A 15,251-nucleotide genomic window follows, 5' to 3' on the forward strand; every position below is an offset into this window, starting at 1 on the left:
CACCCTCATTCCCCATCCCTGCAGAGGTCGCACAGCGAGCCCCCCTCACCACACCCTGGTGGGCTCACTCTCCCCGCCCCTAAGCCTCACTCCCTGGGGCCAGGGGGCAGCCCATCCTGCCTCGTGGTGACCGAGCCAACATCAAGGCCTGCTTGCCGTCCACCTGTCTCGTCTGGGCCACCACTGCTTACGGCCTGTGGAGAGCCTGGGGACAGACCTGTACTGCACTGGGGCACCCTCCGTGCCCCACCCTCCACCATGACAGGAGAGGCGCCTCACTCCCAGTGCAGCAGCAGGTGTGAAGACCCCATCCCTCCAGAGCTCAGAGCTGGAGCAGGGGCTTCCTGAGCCCCGCGGAGATCCCGCCCCGAGCCAGGGGCTATGGAGGGAGGGATAGAGGGACCATGTTGCCCCAAGATGTGGGCTGGGGGCACCAGGAGGCAGCCTGACTCACCCTACCCACATCCCCTGCCCCGGTCAGGCCCTTCCTGGCCACTGGGTCGTAAGAGCAACAAATTAGAAACCACGCCAGTGTCCCCAGGGACAAGGTAAGTCAGCTGTGGTGTCTCCCTGGTATGGCCTAGTAGGTAGGACCTGGAAGGAGCACAAGAGATGCAGGGGACAGAGGCAGGAACCCAGTGGGGCTGCCAGGGGATGACCAGCCAACCTCATCTGTCATATTGAATCTCCTGATCTCCAAAACGAGAGGCTCACCGGGCAGGAGCTACTACTGGTTCTTCCCGAGGTGGAGGGTGGAGACAGGGTACCATGGGCGGTCCCATGCCTTCCCACAGGGGTGCAGGTCAAAAGACCTGACTCAGGCCAGCCTCTCAGCTGATGGGTGGGTAAAGAGGTCAGGCGGCAGGGGAATCCCTGAGGGTCCTCACAAATGGGGGTGCACCTTGGGGCATTCCCGACTCCACAGCTCAGAGCCAGCCCTGCCCAACCTGTGTCAGGGCCCCAGACTATGGGCAGCAGGCTCTTCAGCAGCCTGAGGGGCTGAGGACGTACCACCCCCAAGCCGAGACAGTGCACAGAAGGAGCCTGGGGTGCAGGCAGCTGGCCTTTGGTGCCGCCCCCCCACCCGCTGGCCCCTACGGCCCCCTCCCCCACAGCCCTCTTCCCTGCTCACCCGGTGCCCAGTGATGCCAGCAACGTCACTGCCAATAACCTAGATTTTAACCAAGAAATCACACCCCCCCTCCCTGCCCCAATTATGGTCTAGCCGAGGAGAAAACCCAGACTGTAGCACCCTGGGCTGGCCCCATGGGCGGCTCGCCCATGCCCACTTCCCTCTCCCGTTTCCCATCCTCCCTCCGACGCCCCCAGGGAGAAGACGGATGGGTGACCCTCTGCGGACACAATGTCCCGGGCCAGGCCTGTGCCCCTGGCATCTTGGTTGAGAGCTGAGGTGGGGGGCAGGTGGGAAAGCCAGGTCACTACCAAGGCTATGAGGCAGCCCAGGGCAGCTTGGCCTCCAACCCCCACCCTGGCCTTTCCAGGGCCACTGTCCCACAGGTTCCTTGGAAAACCCAAGGACACAGGTAGGCCACTACTGTCCAGGTGGGAAGAGGGCCCCAGGCACGTCTGGGTGAAGGGGCAGGTGTACCTGCCCAGCGATCCCAGCACCTTGTCCTGTTTATCACCATCCCATACGTGCCAAGGCCTGTGGCCACACCACATGGAGACGTCTGGAGGTTGGGGTCCTGTCGGCTCCATGGGGGACCACAGTGGCTCCTTGGGCAGGTCCCAGCTCCCTCTGCCTGCACCTGGCAGGTTACCCAGACCCTAGGTGCCTGTGAGCAGCGGGCAGAGGGAACCGCACTCGGGGCAGGTCTCCGGGGGCCCCCCTGAGGCCTGAGTCCAGGGGCGCTCTGAAGGACCGAGCCAGAGCCTGCAGCTTTCCTGGTGTTGGGACACCAAGCCCTTCCCTCTGCCACTGAGAGGAAGCAGCAAGTCCAGATCAAGGTGGTGTCTGTGCTAAGGTCCTGTGGAATTCATGCAAATCTAACAACATGCATTCAAATAAAGCAATGAGTTCTAGGGAGAAACCAACTACCCACAGCCCCTGAGGAGCCCAGGGCAGAGGCTCCCCACTTCCCACAGCGCTGAGAGACACACATCCTTGACTGCTCCCAGGGAGTGGCTGTCCCAAGGGCCCCAGCTAGTCGGGGTCCCCCACCCCCCAGCACTGCTGACCAGTACCCACCTGGAGGTGGGGGACCTCATCAGGGCAGCAGGACATAGGGACAGAGGAGGAGAGAGTCCCCATACTACCCTTTGGGCCCCCACTCTGGAACATCACTTCCCGCTGGCACCATGTGTCCAGAGCCCGTCCACTGGACATGGGCCCTGCAAGCAAATGAGCGGGCAGCGGGCCCAGGCGGAGAGCCAGTTTTCGGGGAACACGGAAGGCAGGTGGACACCCGATCTGGGGCTGGGGCCCCAATTACTGGACCCTCTGCCCAGCAAACCCTGAACAGTCTCCGGGGACCAGGATGTGGTCTAGAACACCAGGTTAAGTTGGGGCTTCTCAGGGGCATAGGTCCCCCGCAGGGGAGCCCCCCACCAACAATGTGGGGGAGCAGCTCACTCAGTTCAACAAGCACTTTCCAGCCTGTCCCTTGGTGCTGGACCCAAATGAGCCAGGCACTGGGGAATCTCTGGCCTCGCCGAGTCACAGGGAAGGGGAAAGCACCTGGGCGGGTGGGGGAAGGCTCAAGTCAAAGGGCAGGCAGACAGATAACCCCAGCCTCGAGCAGGTGGGCCGCACACTACCCTGTGAGCCCTCGGGCAGGTCCCTGGGTCTCCTCTGGGCCCAGGGGAGAGCAGGCCCCATCACACAGGCTGGGGGGGTTTCATCTGGCATCAAATGTCCATCTGGTCCTCAGCTAAGACCCTGCCCCTCTTGCTCAGCTAGTCTGGGTCGGGGACCATCCCCTGCACTCCCCTGGCACAGCAGCCTCCCCGAGTGGTCACGGCCAGAGGGACAGAGATCAGGCTCACCTCTGCCCACCAGGGCAGGGGGCGCAGCTACACTGGCAGTTGGGTCTCGGGGCCAGGCCCCCGCCTCATGTTACCTGCATAGCTGCCAGTGGCCTTGATGTACATCTGGCCATACTGCTCCTCCGCCATGGTGTCGTAGGCCTCGTCATCCTCCTCATCCTCCTCATTGTGGTACGAGGTGGGGCTGTCCGTGGTGGGCAGGCTGCTGGCCCCCGGACTGGTCCGCTCCCCCTGGGAGTAGGGCACCTGCTGGATGCTGGGGATGAGGGTGGCCAGGCTGGGCACCCCGTAGTAGGAGACCCGGGGCAGCTTGAGAGGGGCAGCGCCCGCCGCAGTGGCAGCCGCCGCCACCGTCGTGCCATCCCGGGGCCCCGTCTCCAAAGGGCGCTTGGGGGCCAGGCCCGGGCCGGCAGCTGGCGGCAGCTCCATGGCTTCATGCTTCACTCGGGTCAGCAGCGGGATGGGCACAGAGGGGGACACGACATAGGGGGGGGCTGTGGGGGCGGCCGGCTGCAGCTGGTTGCAGGGGCTCTGGGGCTCGGAGCTGGCGTCCTCGATCATGGCGGTCTGCGAGTCGCAGTGGGGCGAGCTCACCTTGAACATGAGGTCGGTGCCGCGCTCCACGATGTGCTGGATCTGCAGGAAGCCGGCCGTGTACATGACCACGAGCTGCTCGCTGGCCGCCATGGTCAGCCTGCCTGTGTAGCAGAAGGACAGGATCTGCTGGAAGCAGGCGGGCGGCACAGTGCCCGGCAGCTCGAAGGCGCTCTTGCTGTTGCCGCTGAACAGGTCGCGGAAGTACAGGCTGCTGGCGGCCAGGACGGCCCGGTGGGCCTTGAAAGCCTGGCCCTTGACCACAATGGACACATCACAGTAGAGGCCCAGCAAGCGCTGCTCATTGAGGCAGCCGAGCACGGTGTTCCCGAAGTTGGGGATCTCGATGTGTAGCATCTGCGACATGGCGGGCAGGCGCTAGAGGGCTCGCCTCAGACTCAGCGCGGGAGCGCCCGAGAGGGGCACATCTGCGGGAGAGAGGGCATGGGGACACCTCAGTCAGGCTCCTGGACGGCGGGGGTCCACCAGCAAGCCTATGGAAATGCACCACCCCGGCATGCCCGTGCCCCCCACCCCCCTGCATGTGATGCCCTCCCCGGGCCCCCCCAGCAGGGCGAGCAACCCAGGGGACGTCCTGAGGCCAAGCTCCAAGCTCCTCCGGGCGGGACCCTGGCTGGGCTTGTGGCCAGCACTGCACAGACTCTGAGCTGCACAGCCACGCTCCGGCCGGCGGGGGCGGGAGGGGGAGTTGCGGAATGCTCCCCCCACCTTGAGGGGCGCCCAGAGCCCACCCCCAGGACAGCGCTTGTACCCTCAGGCAGGAACGCCCCATCTGAGCAGAAGCCAGGGACAGAAGTGGAGGCCTGCGCTTGAGGAGGACGGAGAGGACGGAGAGGATGGAACATGGAACAGGGCACTGCCACCCGCGGCTGCCAGGAGGGGTGAGGGCAGCAGGCCGTGTCTGCAAACTCTTCTCCCCAAGAAAAAGTTAGCAGCGGAGGAGCCCCTCACAGCCCTTCCCCTGGGAGGGGCCACCACCCAGAGCCAGCGGGTCCTGCAGGGGGCCTTCTGGAGGCTTTAGGTTTGTGGTTTGTCTTCTTTTCCCTCAGAGCAGCTGCACGGACAGACGGACTGAGGGCTCGCAAGGGGAGAGTCCCGCCCCACTGGCTGAGAAGCCGGCCCGTCCCCCCTGCCGGCCCCTGCCGTGGAGGTAGAAGGCTAGGGGTGGGGGCACCCAGGGGAAGGAGCCGAAGCTAGGTCAGGCGCCCTGCCACCGCGGCCCCTCCCCCGGGACCAGCTCCCCAGGCCGCAGGCACTGTCAGCGACCGGGCTGGACCGGCTGCTGGGAGCCTGGCGCAGCCCCATCTGCCCGCCCTTCCTGTCCCCCGGCTCCCCACGCTGGCCAATCCTGGCTGGCTCGCTCCCAGCCCAGGTGACTAAAGGGGTCGGGGGAGACAGGGGGAGAGACACGGCAAGGGCTCTGGGTGCCAGTGCCTCCGCCGCCGGGCGCCCCCAGGGCGGGGGCAGAGCTCCAGCGAGGTGGATCTGCTGCCCAGGGCTCGGGAGGGGGGCCGGTGCCGGCCGGGTGGAGAAGGCGCCGGCCCAACTCCGCACAGCAGCGCCCGCACAAAGGGCCGCTCTGTCCCGCGGGAGGAAAGTGCAGGCGGCCGCAGAGGCACCGGGCAGCAGGGGGGAGGGAGGGCAGAGGGAGGGCGGAGCGCCGGACCCCGGCGACTGGAGTTGGGCAGATGGGTGGCCGCTGGGGGAGGGCCCGCAGTGCCCCCGCTGCGGAGAAGTTGCCGGCCAGCCCGCGGCGCCCGCCCGCAGGGGAGACCTACCTTCGGCGGCTGCCGCCGGTGGCCCGGCACTGCCCGCTCAGTCTGGCAGGGGCAGGCTCGCCAGCTGCTCCGGGAATGCAGCAAACGGAGCGGGAGCCCTTGGGGTGGGGAGGGCGCGAGGAGCCGGGAGAGCAGGAGGAGGAGGAGGAGGAGGAGGAGGAGGAGGAGGAGGAGGAGGAGCAGCAGCAGCAGCAGCAGGAGCAGGGCAGAGTCTCCGCGCCGGGCTTGGCGGCCGCAGCTCAGCTGCACCCAGCCCGGCTCTCCGGGGCAGCGCACAGCATCTAAATGAAGAGGCCGGATGCAGACGGACATTCAGGCAGCTCTTGGGAATGAATAGCCGCCTTTGATTTGGGAGCCCAAGTAAATGCCAGCTCCAGCCCCAGCTTTAAAAACAGTGGAGTGTTGGTGCCAGAGGAATGCACGGCTCCGGGTGTTGGTACAAGACAGACTTTGATGACTCACCGCAATGCAAACAAAGATGGCAGAAATACTGTACTGTACGTGGGGAAACGCTCCGTGGTGCCACGGCAACTGAGCGGCCCGAGATTTATGGTGCGGCTCTGCATGTGAATTACCCAGTAAACTGCCGCTCTGCCACCCGATGCAGCCCGAGTGTCAAAGCATTTAAACTATTCCAAACAGTCTGCAGGGCTGGCAGGGCCACCCAACTCCACCGGGGCGGGCTGGACGGGCAGGGGGCCGGGCGGCTGGGTGGGGGCCTTGGGGGGGCAGGCCAGGGGGCAGAGGGCGAACAAGGGACGTGAGGGTGGAGATGAAGGGGGATGGGGGACAGGAGGATGAGGGTGCTTGGGATAGGGCATGGGGTGGGGGGGACGGAGGATGGGAGAGTGAAGGGGGACGGTGGGGGGGAGGACAAGGAGAGGAGAGAGCAGGGGGGAGTATGGGAGAACAGGATGGGGTGGGGAAGATGGAGGCATGGCAGGTATGGGGGGCAAGAGGGTGGGGGGCAGGGGGCAGGCAGGGCAGACAGGCAGAAGCTGGATGATGAGGGTAGAGCCCAGGAGGGGGAGCCCAGGGGGGAGGGGTGAAACGAAGCAGAAAGGAAAGCCCAGGTGGGAGACGAGGCCCTGAGCCTCTAGCACTCCACACCTGCCTCCCCACTTCTCCCTGGGGCCCCCCTGAGCAGCAGGTCCCACTCCTGCACCCCTGCCCCCCATCCCACTCACCCAGAGAAGTCACCCTGTCCCCTAGCCCCCGACACGGGTCTTTTCAAGAACAACTACTTTGCAAGTACAACTGGGCCAGGCCCATATGGGGGGCTGCAACCGGCAGTGCTGACGGACCCCTCCCTGCTGGGGGGCAGCATGGTCACCCCCACACCGTGATGCTGACAGTATGAAGGCCCTCCACATCTGATGGCTCCTGGGCTTTTTTGGGGAGGGGAGGTTGTGCTCTGCACCCAGCCTGTCCTGGTCTAGACTCAACCACCTGTGGCCTGCCCAGCCTCAGTTTCCCTCTTGCCACTAACTGTGCTCTGGGAAGAGCCTACGCACCTGCAGAAAGAGAGAGTTAAGACTGGCAATGGCTGAGGTGTGGTCCCCTGCCGCACCCAGCGCAGAGTCCACCTCAAGCACAAACCCTGGCCACTGGAGCTGGGAGGGGCTGGGGGGCCAGGCGGCAGCCCTCCCACCAGCGAGCAGCATCCGGAGAGAAAGAAAGGGCCATCTGGCGCCTCCCCATTCACACACCCTGGGCTCAGCTTCGGAGAGCAGATAAAACACCGAGGAAGGATGGGAGCAGGAAGAAATCCAGGTGTGGGGAAGCCGCCCCGGGGCAGTGGCTGGCAGGGGCTCCTCAGGGGGCTCTGTGCCTCCTACAGGGGACAATGAGAACCCTCAGTGTGGTGACACCAGCACTGTGGCTGCAGCGTTGGCAGAAACGGTCCCCTCCCCACTCGCTGCTCTGAGGATCCAGGGGCCAGCTGGGGGGGGGGGTGCGATCTTGGGGGGCCTAGAGGGAGGGACATGGGGGCTTGGCTGGGGGCAGGGCACAGGAGCCTGGCCCAGGAAGGAGATATGAGGACCTGGTCCCCTGGCGATGGAGCAAGTCCAAACTTCAGCCCTCCCTCACCCCCACCTGGATGAAGCAAGTCCAGTGGGCGGTGGGCCTGGTCAACAGCAAGACAGGCTTCAGGCCACACACCCCTCACAGCCGGGTCCCCACCGCCCTTAGGAAGCCACCTGGGGCCATGGACAGCCTTAGGAAACTGCCACTCCTTGGCTGCCCTGGGCAGCAGCAGGCTTGGAGTGAGTATCCACATGAACATGGGTGTCTGCACACCCGGGGGGGGGGGGGGGGAGGCAGACTCGCCAGCTCCCCTTCACCCAGACCCAGAAGGATGGACCCAGAGAAGTCCTGCCAGAAGCCCTGCTGGCCTCCCAGACTGGGCTGTGTTGTCCTGGTGGTCTCCCTTTCCTGGGGCCCCAGAGAAGCCCAACGGCTCCAAGATGAGGGGGCTGAAGGCTTGGGATGGGGCTTGGGGACACAGCCCCCACATGCCACCAGCCACAGAGGGAGACATGGGGAAACACAGAGACATCCACATGCCAAAGGATGGTGGCACCCACGACGGGGGGGGGGGGGGGGGGGACACAGAGCCCAGGCACACACAACTCCCGCAGGAGCCATCCCCCAGCTCTCCCTGGGATGGGCCTGCTGACTTCAGGAACCTCCTCCCTGTCACCTCCTCAGAGAAGCTTGCCAGGTACCACTCTTGAGCTGAAGAAGGGCAGGGTAGTCTGCCCGATGCCTGGTGGGCATTTAGCCGAATGCTGGGCACCCCAAACGGCCCCTCACAGACTCACAGCACCTGCTGTCAGGTGTCCCCCAGAGGACGGCGGGCAGGGTCCCCTGGGCCAGATGAGGGCCCTGGTGCTGAAAGGGGGTGACCCAGCCTGGGGAGGGGTGGGCCAAGCCAGCAAAGGTGCACTGCACACCAGTCCCCAGAGGGTCCCCACTGCTCGAGGCTGGGCAGGCCAGTGGTTGGGTCCCAAACCGAGAGCAGGGAACAGTGGGAAGCCCTCAGAGCCTGTCCCTTCAAACAGCAGGTCCTGCCTGTCAGCAGGGCTGGAATCCTGGGCCCCACCAAGCAATACCTCCCTATGCCAGCCCCCGCCCCGATTACTTTGTGGCCATGTCCTGCAGCCTCAAGCAAATGGCACTGCATCTGGGGTGTTCATCTGTCAACTGGGGGTCAGGTCTACCCTCAGATGGTCACCACAAAGTTGAGGGAAATGGTATTGGTGAAGCACTCAGCTTGAGCCTGGCATGCTCTGTGCCTCAGTCACCTGCCCCATGATGACTGCTACCTGCCATGACCTGGACAGGAGGGGTGGTACAGGCAGGTGGCTCCCTCTGCCCCTGCTCCCACTCCCACCCCCGCCGCCCATCTCCGCCCGCACCTACACCTCAGGGCTGGGGGCCAGGCTGCGCACTCAGAGGAGACCATTATTCCCCTGGAAGGTGAGAAGGCTGTCTGGTCCCCGGGGATGGAGGACAAGTGTGCTGTTGCCGCTGTGTCCTCAAGCCACCTGCACAGGTGAAGCTGCTGCCCCATAGCCTGGTACAGGAGAGCCCCGAGGGGGCTGGTTTTAGATTGCTTTCTTAGAAGCCTGGGCCTGGACGCCAACAAAGCCAAACTTTAAGAGAAAACAATAAAATAAAGGTTTGGTTTCTGCGCCTGGAGCTGTGAAAGCAGGACAGGCCACGGGCTGCCCCTTGGGCAGTGGCCAGAGAGGAGGGCCCCAGGACCTGAGTGGGCTGAGGGCAGCGGGGACACCCTCTCACCTTTCCCCAGGCGGCGGGACCATGCCCCATCAAGAATACCTTCCCCCTTCCCTGCCAGTCTCCCCATCTTCCTGCTTCTCAAACAGCTCCCACTGGGTTTCTCCCCCACGGCCAGAGTCACCATGCCCACTGGTGTCAGGAAGGCTCTCAAGAGCCAGGAGAGACATCAAAGAGCTCTTGGTCCACTCTGGCCATCCTCCAAGCCACTGCACCATGGAACCCTCCCTCCTCATAATACCCTCCACCATGGAATCCACTTTGGGAATCCCAAAGTCGGAGTCCAGCCCCTGTAGCTGTGCCAGCCTCGGGGGTACCCCCATCCCATACAGATCACTCCTGTAGGGAGAGCCAGTACCTAGGACCTGCGGTTCCGGGCCATCAAGCAGAGCTCCTCCCAGTCCCCCAAGGGCAGCCTGCCTGCTGTGCAGGAAGAAAGAGGAGGGAAGACCTGATGAGGAGGAGGTGGAGGTATTGGTCCTAAGAGCCGCACACATGCACCGAGCAGGACCTGAGAGCCTAAGCAGGATGCAAATGGGGCACAGCTTCTCGGGTACGGCCAGGCTCTCATGCACCTGGGGGGGTAGGGATCCCAACAGGTACCAGGAATGCGCCAAGGACTCCCCCTGGGGCCCAGAGAGCCAGACAAGGATGGGGAGCCCAGCGGAGGGGCCTCTTCCCAGGGTCCCCAGGTCCAGCCTGATGTCCTGAGAAGCCCTGCCAGGACCCTGGCCCTGCCACACCTCGCCCTGCCGTACCCCTACTCCCCCAGATCCCAGGGAGCCTCCTGAGGTGGAGGAATGCAACGTTTAACTTCTGTGGGGTGACCACCACAAGGAGAGGAGAGTCGATGTAACTGAAATTAAATACAATTATTGTGCAGGATTTAATTCTTCCACTCTAACAAGAGGCCAGGGCCCGGACACACGCACAGCCATTATACCCACCGTGGCGGGCGGGTGGGCCAGGACCAAAGGAGCCCCCTCACCTCCCTGCCTCCCTGGCCTCCCCGCCCCCACGGCCAGGCCACAGTGGCCAGGCCACAAGGACGCCTCCTAAAGTCAAGGTGCCAGGCCACACCCCCAGGACAGCGCCCCACAGCCCCACCGGGAGGGAGACGAGTTACCCTGTGAGTCAGCATGCACACACTGTGAGCAGGAAGGGAGGGTGAGGAGGGGTCCGCGGGGAGGGAGGCTCACTTTGGACTGAGGCCCGCAGAGCACTTGCCTGGGCTTTTCGATTAGAGCGCAGGCTTTGGTTATGCTACAGGAGCTGAGCGCACTGGTGGCCAGCCACAGTGAATGCTGCTCTGCCACTGCGGGGAGCGACAGAGGCTGGCTGACCCCCCAAAGGGTCACGGCAGGTGCTGGTTTTCAGCAAGCCTGCCCGGCTGCCCTGCTCAGGGTGGGCCAGGCCCCGGGGCGCTGGGTGAGGCACCAACCAGCTTGGTGCTTGGGTTTGCATTAAACTTTTAATACATCATAAAACAAAGCTGAGCAGCTATGGCCTCGCTGCTAATGGAAGGGCCAGTCACCCCTTGAAGACTGGGGTGAGCAGAAGCAGGGCTAGGCTGCCAGGAGCCCCTCTCCACAGTCCCCGACGGGTTCCTCTGCCTGCTGTATGCTCACCTCCCAGCCCCTGCTCTCCAGGTGGGTGTGGACGGGAGAGAGGCACCAAGTGCATGCTTCCCACAGAGGCCAGGGGGCCAACGTCTCCCCAGCATCCCGCAACAGCACCCAGCCAGTGTCCACTTCACTATCCAGGGAGGGAGGACTAGCCCCACAACAGGGAGGCAACTCTGGCCTGGCCCCCAGGGCTCGGCTGCAGAGCAGAACCCCATGGGCATTTGGCCTGGAGCCCCTCGTGCCAGGGGAAGGGACACGTGGGCCTCTGAAACTTCCCACCCTGGCACCCCGAGCCCCAGGCCCCTGGTGGTTTCCACCCCAGACCACAGCCTGGACCGCCATCAAGCACTGAAACCAGTTTTAACTTCATTAACAAACGTTTGCCTGGAAGCCTTTCTTTTTCATCCCCCTAACAGAAAAGGGCGCTGTGCCAGCATGTGCAAATTCAAACACGTGCTTATCAATCCCTCCCAGGTGCCCCCCCCCCCAGAAGAGGACCCAGGCCACAGTGCAGGCGGCACCAGCCCTTGGAGCCACACTGCCGGGCCACGGGGCCAGGCGCAGGCTGAACACGCCCCCAGCGGGTGGGAGAGTGGGTCCTGCATCAGAGCAGGTGTCCACTGCATGGGCTCTGACAAGGGTCCAGTCTGGTGACCCGAGGGGCCCAGCCGAGCCCACACCTGCGGGGCTCCGTCGGATAGGCCACTGCCACCCAGTATGACCACCTGCCACCAACGCTGGCTTCCGACCCGTCGCTCTCAAATATTTTGCCTTTAGTGTGGGCATGCAGTTGGGGCCAAACAAGCACGGCCTGAGGTCACTCAGAGAAGGAGCAGGCTGGCCTGCCGCCCGCCGGGAGCCCTACGGACCCAGCAGGTCCGCACATGAGCCACAAAACGGTTCCAGAAGGCTTCCAAAAGAATGAAGCAGTGTTTTGAACAGAGCCGACAATCTCTCTCACCCGTATTTGTAATTTAAATAACGTAAGCTTGAAGAGCGTCTCCCTAGGGCATAGTTTAATAACTTAAAAAGCCAGCTCCATGAGCTTGCAGCCGGGCCTCCTCCTCCCCTGGCCGCTGACAGGAGGTCCCCCCCTCGCACCTCCGGCTCGGGGAGCCCTTGGGGCTGCCCAGACCCAGCTGGCGGGGCTCTGTGGAGCTGGACCCCCTCCTCGACCCACAGGGCATCCTCCCCTGCCGACGTCCTACGGTGGGGGGTGGCGGGGTCCCAGGGCCTGGGGGGAGGGGCTCGGGGGGGGTCTGGGTGGCAGGGTGGCAGGGTGGCAGGCAGACGCTGCCCTACACTGTGGGTCACCAACTCCTTCCCCACAGTGACTCCGCCACACACCCCCGCCGTTAATATTCATAGCCGTTCCTCATCTGCATATCGTGCCATAAATAGTCGAGGTAAGACACAAAGCTCCCCTGCATTTCTAATTATGCTTAAAAACCTAATGTAAATCAGACCGACACAGAAATACTAAATCAGCCACTGGAGGGGGGGGGGGGGCCACGATGCAGCAGTCCCCACCTTGGAGCCCCAGGCAAGCTGACAGCTGGTGACATGGTGGTGGCTGTCCTGGAGCTGGGCAGCGGGGTCCCCACCTGCTCCCTGGCCAACCTCAACCTCGCTGGCCATCCAGTCAGGGCCTAGCGTGGGGGAGATGCCTGCAGAGCCTCACAGACCCTCCCCAGTGCCACAGGGCTGGCCAGCCTGCTCACCTTCTCCCTAAGGAGTTCCCTGCCCCCTGCCCCCTTCTAGGCCTGAGGACAACCTGCTACCCACTCCGTGCGGCCACCCAGCTCACAGAGGCCCCTGTGGGCCTGGGGCCACCCCGTGGGTGGGGGCTGAGTCCCTCTCCCAGTCTCCACAGGAGACCCTCTGGACATTCTGGCGCTTTGCCTGCTCAGCTCTAGCGACAGCGCAGAACCAGAACCAACACCCCCCGCCCCCCAGGAAATGCCCCACGCTGGGGGACAGAATCCTGGACAGTGCGCCAGGCCACTCAGGGCCAAGAGGACGGGGCAGTAGGTCTCCTGAGTCTCAAGGATGCCCCAGCCCCGCATGGGCAGAAGAGACCCGGTGGGCTTCGACTCTGCCGTTGGGAGCCAGGCCTCCCAGTTGCAGGGAGACACACACCAGGGCCAACAGAACAGAAGGGTCTAGGCCAGGGAGGGAGGGGGATAGAGGCAACACCTGCTACTTAGAGCCCACCTCACAGGTGGGCAGCAAAGGGCATCTGGGACCTAAGCAGGCGGCTTAGACATACAGACCTCAGGGCCCTGAGGGCCGGGCCGCACCTGGTGTACCCCAGGGCAAAGCTGCCAGCCAGTGAGCAAAGAGGTGCGTAAGCCACCTGGCCTCACCCCAACAGACCCCAAACGCCCCCGAGCCTGCCTTCCCCACAGCTCCAGGCACCTGCCCTGGTCCTGGACCCCCGCAGCAGCCAAGACCCAGCCCCACTTCCCATCCAAGAGTCAGGGCACCTGGGCTGGCACGGCCCTGCTCTCCTTGGGGGGACCCGTAGGAGGCACAGGCCCAAGTGACACAGGGGTTGCCCCACTCTGCCTTTGGAGGAGGAGACACAGAGATGCCTGCTGCCCGCATCTGCCTGGCATCACGCCCAGACCTATTTTTAAGCCCATTTACTAGAAATCCCACAAATTAAAGGAAATACGGATAATGCAGTAAGAATCCTGGGGGCCGAATAAAAGCTACACATAATTGTCCTCGTGCTCCAGTGTGAGAATCTTAACCACAGCCCAGATCTCCCCCAAGCCCTTGTGCGAGGCAGAGGCATCTTGCCACATGAAGGAGGAGCGGAGGGCGGGGTAGTTCTGTGCTCGGCCCGCAATCAGAGGCACGGGCCGCCGCTTACAGCTGGAGCCATAAAAGGTAATTACTGATATGAAAAATAAAGACCATAAATACCCGACTTTACAGCCCAGGAGCAGTGGGCAGGACCCGGCTCCCCTCCCAGAGGCGGCTCCTCCTCCATAGAGGAGTCGGCAGGGGCAGGCAGGGAGCACCAGGCTGGACCCATCAGGGCTTAGGTTAGCCCCCACCCCGAGTCTCACGTGGCTCCCACGGCAAGCAGGAGGTGAGGGCTGCAGACACCCAGACCTCACCGACGCTGTGGCACAGGGATGGGACGGGATGGGCCAGCTGGTGTGCCCAGAGACGGAGGGCTCAGTGCCCACACCAGGAAGGACAGGACACCAGGGCAGGCTGGCCAGCTGACACGAGGGGGCGGAAGGCCTTCTGTGTGGTCAGAGGATTGCCAGGCCTACTGGCCCCCGGGGCTAAGGGCCCCACCCGGCTCTACCTATCCACAGACCCATCGCACTTCCAGGGTGGAAGTCGGCCCAGAGGGCAGAATAGCAACAGGATATGCCTGGGTGACCATCCCAGACGCAGCTGCCCTGAAGACACCCTGGGCCCCAGAGCAAGGCCTCACCACCCTCCGGACCCCAGGGCCTCAGGTCTCCCTGGCTCATTCCCCCTGCCTGGCTCTGGCTCTCCGAGTATCCAGCTGTGGGCCAGCACCTCTGCCATAACCTCCCCCTCTCTGCATGCCAGAAGCGCCCCCAGACCCAAAAACCTCCTGAGAGCCTGCGGATGGGGGGTCCACACAGGTGGGATGGGGCAGAGGAAGTAGAGGCAGGTGTGTGCGTGAGAGTGTAATACCCCCAGACTGCCTCGCCTCAGACCACACTACTAATCCTAGGTTGTTCCAGAGTAGGGACAAGGCCCACTGGTACCGCACATCCTAGGCTGAAGGAGAAGCCCCACCCCCATCCAGGGGCTGTGGAGAGGGGTCAGTGGCAGGCCCTTCCCAGGCTTGGGCCCTATTTGCCATGGAATTTCATGGAGGTCAGGGAGACCGCAGCCCCCAGTTCACACCCTGCCAGACCCCAGGTGGCCTCCCTCGGCCTGACAGGGTATAGTGGGGTGGGGAGTAGTGGGGACATTGGGCCATGCCGTGTGCTGCCTCTAGCCACTTGGGAGCCATGGCGGGCAGTGTACCTGGCAGCTCCGGGCACTTGCTCCACTTCACTAAAATGCTTCCCTAGCCCCGCAGAACACGAAGGGGGCCCTGGCCACTGGGGGGTCAGCTGGGAACTCAGCGCTGCAGGAGAACCTGGGGGTCCAGGGGAGGCTGGCGCTTGCTCCCCAACAGCAGAGCACAGGGAACAGTGGACGGAGGGAACAAGCAGGCCTTGCCCAGGAGGGGCAGGGGCATGGGGCCCACATGGCACCTGGAACCGGCGGGTCCCCCCCAGCAAGATACCCCAAAACCACCTGCTCAGAAAAGGGGGGCTGGTTGCAGGCAGGCAGGCTGGGGAGGGGATCAAGCTCATGAGATAGAGCTCAGCTCCAGATGGGCAGTACACTGCAGAGAGCCATTGAGCACTTGGAAGTA

At 63.9% G+C, this 15,251-nt stretch overlaps 1 protein-coding gene across 2 annotated transcripts in view; it reads right to left on the reverse strand.

Annotated features, from left to right (window-relative positions):
• The window catches only part of NACC2 (NACC family member 2), a 68,662-nt gene that overhangs the window by 25,933 nt on the left and 27,478 nt on the right, over positions 1-15,251 (reverse strand). Inside the window, exons 2-3 of one of the 2 annotated variants that reach the window (XM_041724916.1) lie at positions 5,400-5,680; positions 3,081-4,028 (exon numbers count right to left, since the gene is read on the reverse strand). In XM_041724916.1, coding sequence (XP_041580850.1) covers positions 3,081-3,966 — 886 coding nt within the window. In that variant the 5' untranslated portion in view covers positions 3,967-4,028; positions 5,400-5,680. The remainder of the gene's footprint in view (positions 1-3,080; positions 4,029-5,399; positions 5,681-15,251) is intronic. The other variant, XM_041724915.1, reaches the window with a different exon arrangement.

Source organism: Vulpes lagopus, chromosome 12 (assembly GCF_018345385.1).
Source record: "Vulpes lagopus strain Blue_001 chromosome 12, ASM1834538v1, whole genome shotgun sequence".
Classification (NCBI taxonomy): domain Eukaryota; kingdom Metazoa; phylum Chordata; class Mammalia; order Carnivora; family Canidae; genus Vulpes; species Vulpes lagopus.